This window comes from Solea senegalensis, unplaced genomic scaffold (assembly GCF_019176455.1).
Source record: "Solea senegalensis isolate Sse05_10M unplaced genomic scaffold, IFAPA_SoseM_1 scf7180000015786, whole genome shotgun sequence".
NCBI classification, from domain to species: domain Eukaryota; kingdom Metazoa; phylum Chordata; class Actinopteri; order Pleuronectiformes; family Soleidae; genus Solea; species Solea senegalensis.
The window spans coordinates 2,999-15,094 of record NW_025321453.1 but is presented as its reverse complement, the minus strand read 5'-3'; the positions used below and the strand labels follow the sequence as shown (position 1 = coordinate 15,094).

The 12,096-nt window shown below is 40.4% G+C and overlaps 1 protein-coding gene and 2 long non-coding RNA genes across 3 annotated transcripts; all 3 read right to left on the bottom strand.

Moving 5' to 3' along the window:
- Positions 1 to 1,099: 1,099 nt before the first annotated feature.
- Positions 1,100 to 3,196, bottom strand: LOC122762534 (hydroxycarboxylic acid receptor 2-like). The gene is made up of 2 exons (XM_044017740.1): positions 2,600 to 3,196; positions 1,100 to 2,176 (listed from the first exon to the last, which is right to left on the bottom strand). Exons 1-2 carry the CDS (start codon positions 2,987 to 2,989, stop codon positions 1,496 to 1,498), a joined length of 1,071 nt encoding a protein of 356 aa, XP_043873675.1. The 5' UTR covers positions 2,990 to 3,196; the 3' UTR covers positions 1,100 to 1,495.
- A 2,117-nt stretch (positions 3,197 to 5,313) lies between these two features.
- LOC122762536 lies at positions 5,314 to 6,485 on the bottom strand. The gene is made up of 2 exons (XR_006358725.1): positions 6,189 to 6,485; positions 5,314 to 5,407 (listed from the first exon to the last, which is right to left on the bottom strand). It is a non-coding gene; the product is annotated as an uncharacterized LOC122762536 (long non-coding RNA).
- Positions 6,486 to 7,792: 1,307 nt separating this feature from the next.
- LOC122762538 lies at positions 7,793 to 9,550 on the bottom strand. Its single transcript, XR_006358726.1, has 3 exons — positions 9,407 to 9,550; positions 8,026 to 8,143; positions 7,793 to 7,891 (listed from the first exon to the last, which is right to left on the bottom strand). It is a non-coding gene; the product is annotated as an uncharacterized LOC122762538 (long non-coding RNA).
- Between the last annotated feature and the right edge of the window lie 2,546 nt (positions 9,551 to 12,096).

Sequence of the window (12,096 nt, the reverse complement as noted above, 5' to 3'; positions counted from 1 at the left end):
GCAACTTCCGCACGGAGTAAAGCAACGTTGTATTTCATGAACACAGTTTAATTCAAACACAACTAATATGACCTTTCTACACAATTTATTTCATGTTAGACGACGTTTGTTTCTTATGTTGAAAAGTCAAAGTGACAGCGCGCGCATGTAATATTGTGAACTTTACACTCGTGGCGCTGTCGATCCTATCGTCGTCAATGATGCGTTCACGTGCTCGCAGTAAACTCGTAAAACAGCAAATGCATTAAACGCAAAAAAAAATGCTACGTGAATATATAACTGCAGGAAATTGTGTTTATTTTTATTTTGAATTTTTTTTTTTTGACTTTTTTAAAACTGTTCATTCACATGGTTCATGTATGTCACTTTATCGTATTGTACTGTATTATTATTCAAATTCTCTCTCTTTCTGGATGGATGAATGAATGGATGGATGGATGGGTGAAGACAGTCTCCTGAGGTCGTTGAGGTCACTCTGGCATGGAGTCTCACTCCCTCAAACCTCAGTGTGTGGAGCTGTGATTCTGGCTGTTGTTCCTTCATGTCCTGCTGCTGCTGCTGCTGCACGAGGACATCCACACTCTAACGTGACTCCTTCACGCAGGAGGACAAACAAGCAAATCCTCACCCAGCAGCAGCAGGAGGAGAAAGAGCTGGCAGAGGTCAGGGTCTGGAGAATGGATCGGCACATGAGCTGGCATCTGTGGCTGATTTTAAATAAACAATTGTGTCTTTGTCAGTGAAGCAGCAGCAGCAGCAGCAGCAGCAGCAGCAGCAGTTCTGGCTCTGACAGAGAAGAGAGAAGCCAAGTGATGATGGTTCAGTTCATCTTTTATATGAAAGTCCAAAAACAATCAAAGGGAAAGTGAATAAACGTCTTGATTAAAGCACAAATTAAGAATATGTGTTCAAGGTAACTGACAACACTCATTAATAAATAATAAATGTCCATCAAGGCTGAAAAAATGAGAGGAAAAAGAAGAAGAATGAAATGAGACATTCTGATGATTCAGGTGAAATAAACTTCAAATGATGTTTTTGTCTAAGTTTGAATATCATGGTTAGAGAGAGAGAATTAAACATTTAACAAACAGACAAAAGGTTTAAATAAAAGTGGCAAACAAAGACATTTGTCACCACTAGATGTCAGCATTTCTACATAAACGTTTCTGCTCCGTGTGTGTGTGTGTGTGTGTTAGATGCTGATGAATAAAGAAAATGAAATCTGAAAAAATGTAATTCTGTATAAAAACAGTGAAAGGAAGAAACAGCTCAGAGCTGTCAATCATGAACCTGTGAAGCACATTTACATTCACACAGTTGCACTATTGTAACATTTGTAACATGTTCGACCACAGATGTTTATGTACACACACACACACACACACACACACACACAGATATGAGATAAAGACGTGATCATGTGACGTAGGTTTGATGACACCAGCCTGGCTGCAGCTGTAGGGGGCGCTCACACGTTTAAAGCAGCGTGTCCTCACATGTCTCTGCTCACTCGCATAGACTTCAGCTCCTGTTGAGTCGTGGACTGAGTTCCGGACGAGGACACGGTGCTGGCGTCTTCTGCGGCCTGACCACAGCGCAGGGGGCGGGGCAGTGAGCTGCACAGAGCCTTACGGAACATGGAGCTGGAGAAGATGTAGATGATGGGGTCCAGAGCTGAGTTCAGGAAGTTCAGCCCCAGAGAGACGATGGTGAGCTGAGTGAAGGTGTAGAAGGCGGAGCAGTCCCAGGGGCGGTACGAGCGGACCGCCCACACCCCTATGGTGGTCACCGTGGTGGGCAGGAAGCAGATCAGGAACACCGCCACGATGGCGGCGCACACTCGCATCGCCTTGCGGACTTTGTCGGGTTTTCCAAACTGTCGCTCCTTCAGGAAGCTGGAGATCCTGATGGAGCAGAACGTGAGCATGACCAGCGGCGCCACAAACTCCAGCACCGTGAGGACGCGGTGCATGCCCACCAGCACGACGAGGGCGCGCGACGCCTCTTTGTACGATGTGAAGAAGAAGCACTGGGTTCTGTTACCGCTGCCTTTGATGTGACTGAAGGCCAACATGGGCAGACGAGGGGCGGCGACCAGCAGCCACACCAGCGCCAGCACACACGCGGCCTGGCGTCGCCGCAGCCGCGTCACACGGTGGTGAGGGTGCACGACCTGCAACCACAGCAGAGGTCAAACACATGAACTTATGACAGAGTGAATGTCTGAGCACATCATGTGAGTTCATCCTCAACAAAACTCATCACCCAAACACCCACTGGTGCTTTACAAGTCACCGGTGTACTGTAATGACTCCGCCCACACGGAGGAGGAGCTATGAAGTCATGGAAAACAACGTGACTGAAACTATACGAGCCAATAATGAGACATTATCATGTTTTCACTGGACATTCAACATGTCTTCAGCACAGTTGTTAGAAGACACCACGCTAACGCTAACGCTTTTAGCTTGGAAAAGACATCGTAAACTTGTGGCAAACATCTCACAACAGCACCATGAACGTGATGTTCTCCTGACACTGTAACATCTGCTGAACTGGTCCTGCTCCTGGACCTGGACAGAGAGAAACTCCTCACCTTAAAGTATCGGTAAACTGCCACCACCGTCATGAGTGCGATGCTGGCCGAGCGATTTGAGAACATCAGGAACAGGTTGATCCGGCACAGACCGTCTCCAAACACCCAGTGACCCCTGAGCAAGGCATCGATCCTCAGAGGGAGGCTGACCAGGGCAAAGAAGTCTGCGATGAGCAGGTTGAAGAGGAACAGGTTGTTGGGGTTCCAGGTCTTCAGTTTGAAGCAGAAGATCCACAGAGCCACCACGTTACCCAGAAGGCCCAGCACCACGTCGATGGTGAGAACCGGCGGCAGGATCACGCCCTCCAGCTGTATACCTACAGGTGGACAACCTCCAGGACCAGAACCAGCACCAGGACCAGGGACTGTGGTCGTGGAATTATTGAACATGATTTCAAAGAAAAGACGAGTGTTTGATCTCAGGTGTTGGTGATGTTTGATGGCAATGAGGAAGAAAAAAAAGTTTCAGGACAAAAGTGTCTTCCCTTTTTTCTTCTTCCTGTTTTTTTCTGTGAAAAAAGACCAGAGATAACGTTTATTAAGTTACATGTATACATATATATGGATACATATACATGTGTATATGTATCCATATATGTGTATACATACATACATATATGTATATGTACATATATACAGTGGAGCACCAATTGTGCAAGTTCAACTGTGAGAGACAGAGTGTGAAATCACATTGTTGGATTTTAAAAGAATTTATTTGCAAATGATGGTGGAAAATAAGTATTTGGTCTCAGTACAATGCTCTCACTGATGGAAGGTTTTGGCTCAAAATCTCACAATACATGGCCCCATTCATTCTTTCCTTAACACGGATCAGTCGTCCTGTCCCCTTTGCAGCATGATGTTTCCACCCCCATGCCTCACAGTAGGTATGGTGTTCTTGAGATGCAACTCAGCATTCTTCTTCCTCCAAACAACGAGTTGAGTTTGTACCAAAAAGTTCTATTTTGGTTTCATGTGACCACATGACATTCTCCCAATCCTCTTCTGGATCATCCATATGGTCTCTGGCAAACTTCAGACAGGCCTGGACACGTACTGGCTTAAGAAGGGGGACACGTCTGGTACTGCAGGATTTGAGTCCCTGTCGGTGTAGTGTGTTACTGATGGTAACCTTTGTTACTTTGGTCCCAGGTCTCTGCAGGTCCTTCACCAGGTCCCCCCGGGTAGTTCTGGGATTTTTGCTCACCATTCTCATGATCATTTTGACCCCACGGGATGAGATCTTGTGTGGAGCCCCAGATTGAGGGAGATTATCAATGATCTTGAATGTCTTCCATTTTCTAATAATTGCTCCCACAGTTGAGTTATTCACACCAAGCTGCTCGCCTAGTGTAGATTAACTCTTCCAAGACTGGTGCAGGTCTACAATTTTGTTCCTGGTGTCCTTTGACAGCTCTTTGGTCTTGGCCGTGGTGGAGTTTGGACTCTGACTGTTTGAGGTTGTGGACTGGTGTCTTTTATACAGATAACGAGTTCAAACAGGTGCCATTAATACAGGGAACGAGTGGAGGACAGAAGAGCTTCTTAAAGAAGAAGTTACTGGTCTGTGAGAGCCAGAGATCTTGCTTGTTTGTAGGTGACCAAATACTTATTTTCCACCATCGTTTACAAATAAATTCTTTAAATATCTTATATGTGATTTACAGTTGAAGTGTATCTATGATGAAAATTACAGACCTCTGTCATCATTTTAAGTGGGAGAACTTGCACAATCGGTGGCTGAGAACACAATGTAACTCCAAGTCAATCCCACTTCTGTGAAATCAAACTGTCCACAGGAAGCAACACTGTGCTCTTCACAGATGAAAGCAGGTTCACACTGAGCACATGTGACAGACGTGACAGAGTCTGGAGACGGCGTGGAGAACGTTCTGCTGCCTGCAACATCCTCCAGCATGAGCGGTTTGACAGTGGGTCAGTAATGGTGTGGGGTGGCATTTCTCCATGTGCTCGCCAGAGGTAGGCTGACTGCCATTAGGTACCCAGATGAGATCTTCAGACCCCTCGTGAGACCATATGCTGGTGCGGTTGGCCCTGGATTCCTCCTAATGCAAGACAATGCTAGACCTCATGTGGCTGGAGTGTGTCAGCAGTTCCTGCAAGACGAAGGCATTGATGCCATGGACTGGCCTACCCGTTCCCCAGACCTGAATCCAATTGAGCACATCTGGGACCACATGTCTCACTCCATCCACCAACGCCACAGACTGTGAGTTGGCGGATGCTTTAGTCCAGGTCTGGGAGGAGATCCCTCAGGAGACCATCCGACCTCATCAGGAGCATGCCCAGGCGTTGTAGGGAGGTCATACAGGCACATGGAGGCCACACACACTACTGAGCCTCATTTTGACTTGTTTTACGGACATTACATTAAAGTGTTCCCTTTATTTTTTTGAGCAGTGTACTTTTCCCCACTATACATACATACATATGTGTGTGTGTGTGTGTGTGTATGTATGTATGTATGTATGTATGTATGTATATATATATATATATACATACATACATACATAAAACATGTCATGAAAACATGACAATTATTATTTATTAATTTGATATTAAATTATTTAAAGTGACAGAATTTCTAGTTTCTTTTACTTAACTAATCAAACTGAATTATTTATATAAAATTTCCCATTAAAACATAAAAACTACTCTGTAATTGTACAAACAAAAAAGAATCCCTCACTCACCAGTCGTCTCGTTCACCCGTTCACTGGTTCACCCGTTCACTGACAGTTGTATGAATGAGTGAAGGCTGTGTGACTCTGTCTTTATGTTCCTGTTCTTTCACCATCAACAACATGACGTCACAAACATCAGACAATTTCTCAACATGTTTCGCAAGTGTTCATGATTTTACATTCATGTATTCATTCATCTATAAAACTGTAAACATGGGAAAACATCTCTGACTAACAATAATAATAAATATTAATCTTAGATTGTAATTGATTTAAAATCTTTTATTTTTTAAACTTTGTGTTAGTGATGCTAACGCTACTGTAGCTGTGCTAGCACGCCATGGTTAGCTACAACAACGCTGTTAGGTCAAACTGTGAGGTTGTATTTATAAAACGCACAGTAATAAAAACAGTTACTCGGCTAAAGGTTTTAAAAATAATCTGTGATTTTTATCACTAACGATTCACAGATTATTAGCAAACGTCTGACACCGATGCTAATGTTAGCATGCGTAGAAAACTGTACATGTTTTATATTTATATGATCAAATATGTGCATATTTACTCACAGAGCACAGGAATATACTGAAAATGAAACAGGAAACTCAAATAAATCCCAAATGTAAGAAATGACGACACAGAAATATAAGATTATTTTCACTCCTTTTAAAAAAATTATCTGAGTAAACAAAAAACAAAATAAATATTTGATCAAAAATGAAAATTCAGTTCATTTAAATAAACCTTCACTGGGTTATTTGACATAAAGTCTTGTACATGTGCAAAAGTGATCCAGATTATCACATTTACTGTCAAAACAAACATCGAGAGTTATTCTGATTTAGAAGAAATTCATCCAGCTGTTAGTGAAGTGATGAACTCACCGTGTGAAGAATGTGACGATGGGAAGTGAACGTGTTTATATTTCTGCAGACAAACGTCTCAACAACGTCTCAACACAAGAACATATATACAAGTCAATGAATTAGACTCCGCCCACTTTCACCAAACATAGAAAATGTTGTTTGAGTCTTAAAAAAAACACACAAAGGTAACAGAGCTGGTGACAACATGACAGGATGTTTCACTCACACGTTCAGAACAAACTGTGACGAGTGATGAAATCACAGCAGAAAAACAGGAAGTGTAGAAATCCCAGAGTTCACTTTGTTTCTGATGGAGGAATGAATGAATGATGACGCAGTGAGCTGCAATGAAAAATAACTCCTTCATGTCATCAATCTGTTAATCTCTCTATAAATGTTAGTGTCAGATTCTTCACGTTTCCTCTGTTTCCTGCTCAACACAAACAGTCAGATTACAGATTACAGATGATAAAACAGTGATTCATGTTTCTGTGTCTCATGTCGCGTCAGATTATAATCTTTCAGCAGTCTGAAAAAGTGACAATTTTACACTAAAACATGGAGATTAACACCTGGACTGGTAGATTTACATTAATCTCCCTAGATTAAGACCTCCTGCTCTCATGGATCAATGCTTGTCTTTTGTAGATTAAGACTGGTCCAGGTCAACTAAGATCAGGACAAGAGGATTAAGACTTGTCGTCAAACGTGTAGATTAAGATCAATCCAGGTTAATTCCAGTTGTTTAAAACATTTCCTTTCCTCTTGACCACAGAGCTGTCCCAGATTTAGACACATTTTCAAACAAACGCCCCCTAGTGTTCACATGAGTAACAGCAGATGCTCCAGATTAAGATTGAGGCAATTTCTCAATACTCAAGTATGTAAGTTTGTATGTATTGTTCTGCTGTTTGAATGGTGGCTGCAGCCTCACTAGCGCCACCTACGGTGTTGATAAATGAACATATGAAATACTTTTAATAAATGCATATATATGTTGTTATTATTTTTACATTTTAAATATTTAACTTCATTTATTAATTTATTTCTATTAAAATATACACTACAAATAATACAATGTGGAAAATAGATATATTACAGCATTGTAGAGTAGCATATATACTATATATATATACATATATTACTCTATAAACATATAATGTGTACAAATATATACTACTCTACATATCTAATATTTACATATATTTAAATACAGATACAATGACCGTGCGACTTTAATATAAATCTAACATTCAAAGTTAAAATAAATAAATAAAACATTAATAATATACAAACTTTCAAACTGTCAGGTCAAAACGTTTCCATTAAAAACAAAATAACACGTCAACAACAAATCTATGGATCACACCGAGCATGTAATGACAGCGACGTCTGAGGCTGATGACGTTTTCACAAGTACGGGAGTACACAAGTACACACTAGTACACACTAGTACACACTAGTACAGATATTGAGAAACGGCCAGAGAAACTGCTTCTTCATAAATGACGTCACAAACGTGAAGCAAGTGTCTTTTTATTATTTTTCACCATTTCATTTCTTTGATTTTAAGAAACAAGATCATTAACATTCATGTTTAATATTTAGGAACGCACACACACACGCACACATTCTCACACACACACACACGCGCACACACACACGCACACACGCGAGTTCAGCTCGGTGACGTAAAGAATCTTCTTCCAGGTTCGACTCGACTGAAACATAAAGATTAAATCAGGGTTACATTCACATTTATCTTCAAAGTAACAATATTTACATTTTTATAATGTATATACGTGTATAAAAGTTTGTGTTTTTTCTAACATGGAAACAACAAAGAGTGTCTCACATGTTGGACACAGTGTGTCCCTGCTGTCTGCTGCTGCGTCCTCTCACTGATCCTCTGTTTGTGTGACTTTTATAAAAAGAGTTGAGTTCAGGAGAAGTTAACGGCTCAAACAGACGACCTGCAAACACACACACACACACGTTAGACACAACACACACACTAGAAACACACACACACACACACGCGTTAGAAACACACACACACAAACAGACACAACACACACAGAAACAGAGAAACAGACACAACACACACACGTTAGAAACAGACACAACACACACACGTTAGAAACAGACACAACACACACGTTAGAAACACACACACACACACACGCTAGAAACACACACACACAGAAAACACACAACACACACGCTAGAAACACACACACACACAGTTAGAAACACACACGTTAGAAACACACACACACACACGTTAGAACACACACAACACACACACGTTAAAAACACACACACACACACACACAACACACGCACACACACACAGAAACACACACACACGCTAAAAACACACACAACACACACAGAAACACACACACACACACACAGAAACACACACACACGTTAGAAACACACACACACACACACTAGAAACACACACACACACACACGTTGGAAACAAACACACACACGTTGGAAACACACAAACACACACACACACACACACACACACACACACACAAAACACACACACACACACACTAGAAACACACACACACACACGTTAGAAACACACACACACACACACACTAGAAACAAAACAAACACACAAACACACACACACACACACACAGAAACACACACACACACACACACACTAGAAACACACACACACACACAAACACACGCACACACACACACACTAGAAACACACACACGCAGAAACACACACACACACACTAGAAACACACACACACACACGTTGGAAACACACACTTTGAAACACACCACACAGAAACACACACACACACACACACACAGAAACACACACACACACACACTAGAAACACACACACACACGTTGAAACACACACACACACACACATTAGAAACACACACACACACACTAGAAACACACAAACACACACACACACTAGAAACACACACACACACGCTTGGAAACACACACGCGCAAACACACACGTTAGAAACACACACACACACACACTAGAAACACACACACACAAACACACACACACATTAGAAACACACACACACTAGAAACACACAAACACACACACACTAGAAACACACACACACACGTTGGAAACAAACACACACGTTGGAAAAAGAAACACACACACACGTTGGAAACACACACACGCACGTTAGAAACACACACACACACACACTTTAGAAACACACACCGTGGCTGTCCTGCGGTCCACAGGTCTTACTGGTGGAGGACAGTGGTGTCTCGGCGTGGACGGCGAGGACTTGTCTCCAGTAGTCTTCAGGGAGAGACAGCAGTCGACAAATCACCTGAGGACACAAAGATCTGAAGAATCTAATTTAATCTAATCTAATCCCTTTTTTTTTGCCAACATTCTTTTTATTGTTTTTCACAACATAAAGAAATACAATCACATGTATTGAACAAACATGTCAACCGCACCCCATCCCATCCCAATTGTTCCAATTTTTGGTTGGGGAACTAAATAGTTATAGTCCATTATATAGGCGTAAACAACAACAAAAAACAACAAACATTACCGTATAATTGAATATTACAGAGGGCCACTGTTCACACGTCTCCAGGTTCTTCCATCACATGTGGCAAATCTGTTCGTGATATATAAGAAATAAAAGGGTCCCAGATGTGATGGAAATGATGCTCTTGTTGTTTTAGTGTGAAGGTGATTTTCTCTAAGGGCAGAGTGGTAGATAGCTCAGTAAACCACCTGCTGATTCCTGGTCTTCTGGTATTTTTCCAGGATAGAGCTATTATTCTTTTTGCAATTAATATACTCAAATCTATAAATAATCGTTTATTTTTTTTTATTTTCAAATTCTCTGGGTACAAACCTAATATAAACAGCTGTGGGATTAAAGGTAGTTGAATATGTAAAATATTTTGAATATATTGTTTTACTTCTTGCCAGAATTTTTGTATGTCTGTACATTGCCAAATACAATGGAAAAATGTCCCCTTTTCCCTCTCACATTTGATACAAATATCAGGAATAGCACTATTATATTTATTTAGCTTTTCTGGAGTTATATACGATCGCATCAACCAATTATATTGCAGTAATTTTAGGCGGGTGTTAGTAGTTCTTGATTGTGCTTTAGCACATGCCTCTTCCCACTCAACCACCGAGATGTTTTCCTGTAGATCCTCTCTCCATGCCCCCAGCCGTCCCATAGATGTTTCTGCACATCCATCCACCAGACATTTATACATTTTGGAAATTAGACCCCTCCCTAAACAATTCGTATTCATTAGTTTCTCTATAACAGACATTTCAGGGATATCTAATGTTTGATTTTGTTGTGTTCTAATGAAATTTTTTAACTGTAGATATTTGAAAAAATGATTACGGGGTATATGAAATTTATCAACTATTTCTTCAAATGACATCAGCACCTTTTGCACATTGTACAGATCTCCTATTTTCCCCAGCCCCTTCATGACCCAAGATTTAAATCCCCCGTCTGCTTTTCCTGGTGGGAAGGAGTCATTCCTCCATATTGGGCTGAAGACAGAGAGAGAGGACGTTTCTTTAAGATATTTTTTAACTTGATGCCACACTACAATCATGTTTTTCACAATAGGATTTTTTGTAGTCTTTTTAAGGATTTTAGTGCTTGCTGAATATAGGTATGTAGGGAGGGGCAGACTTAGCTGGAGTTCCTCCATTTCTTTCCAGAAAGGAGCATCTCTTTCTGTGAAGTAGAATAGCAATGTTCTCAGTTGTGCTGCCCAATAGTACCAGAGTGGGTTGGGACATTTCAGTCCCCCTCTGTCAAAAGGTAAGTACAGTAGTGATAGTCGTGTTCGGGGACGTTTATTATTCCACAAAAATCTGATAAACAATCTTTTTAGTTGAGTGAACAGGTTACTTGGAGGAGGAAGTGGAAGATTTTGAAACAGATACAACAGTTTAGGCAGTATATTCATTTTAAGGATATTTATTTTACCTATTAGTGATATTGGTATATGTGTCCACCTATCCAGTGATTTTGAAATTTCTTGCATTAATGGTTCATAATTACATGCTATAATATGTTTAAGTTTTGGGACAATTTGGATACCCAAGTATGTGAAGCAATCCACAATTTTAAATTGAGTAGCTACATTAGGAGGGTTTTTACTTTCTAGTTGGTTTAGAAACATAATTGATGATTTGGATTTGTTTAATTTATATCCTGAGACTTTTCCAAATATATTGATGAGTTCTAATAATTCAGGAATGGATTTTTCCATCTTTTTCAGAAAAATTATTATGTCATCCGCAAATAGAGCTAGACGGTGCTCCTGTTGCCCAACTAATATGCCTGTTATGTTTTGGTGCATTCGTATAGCTATTGCCAGTGGTTCTATAGACATTATAAACAGCAAGGGAGATAAGGGATCTCCTTGCCTACATCCTCTTTGTATTTTAAAAGATCTGGATATATTACGATTAGTTATGATTTCAGCATATGGTTCTGTATAAAGTAGTTTTATCCACTTATTAAAATTTTCTCCAAAACCAAAACGTGTAAGGATCTCAAATAGATAGGACCATTCCACTCTGTCAAACGCTTTTTCCGCGTCTAATGACAGTAATGCTGTATCTGCTGCCCCTTGTTCTTCAAACAATATATTTAGTATTCTCCTAACATTATAGAAGCCTTGCCTATTTTTTACAAAGCCATTTTGATCTTTGTCAATAATATTTGGAATAATTTTCTCAAGTCTCCTGGCTATTATCTTACTCAAAATTTTTAAATCCACATTTAAAAGACTGATTGGCCTAAAATTTTCACAATTGTTATTTGGTTTGCCAGGTTTTGGCAACAAAGTGATTAGAGCTCCTCTTAAGGATATTGGGAGAATTCCATTTTGAAAAGA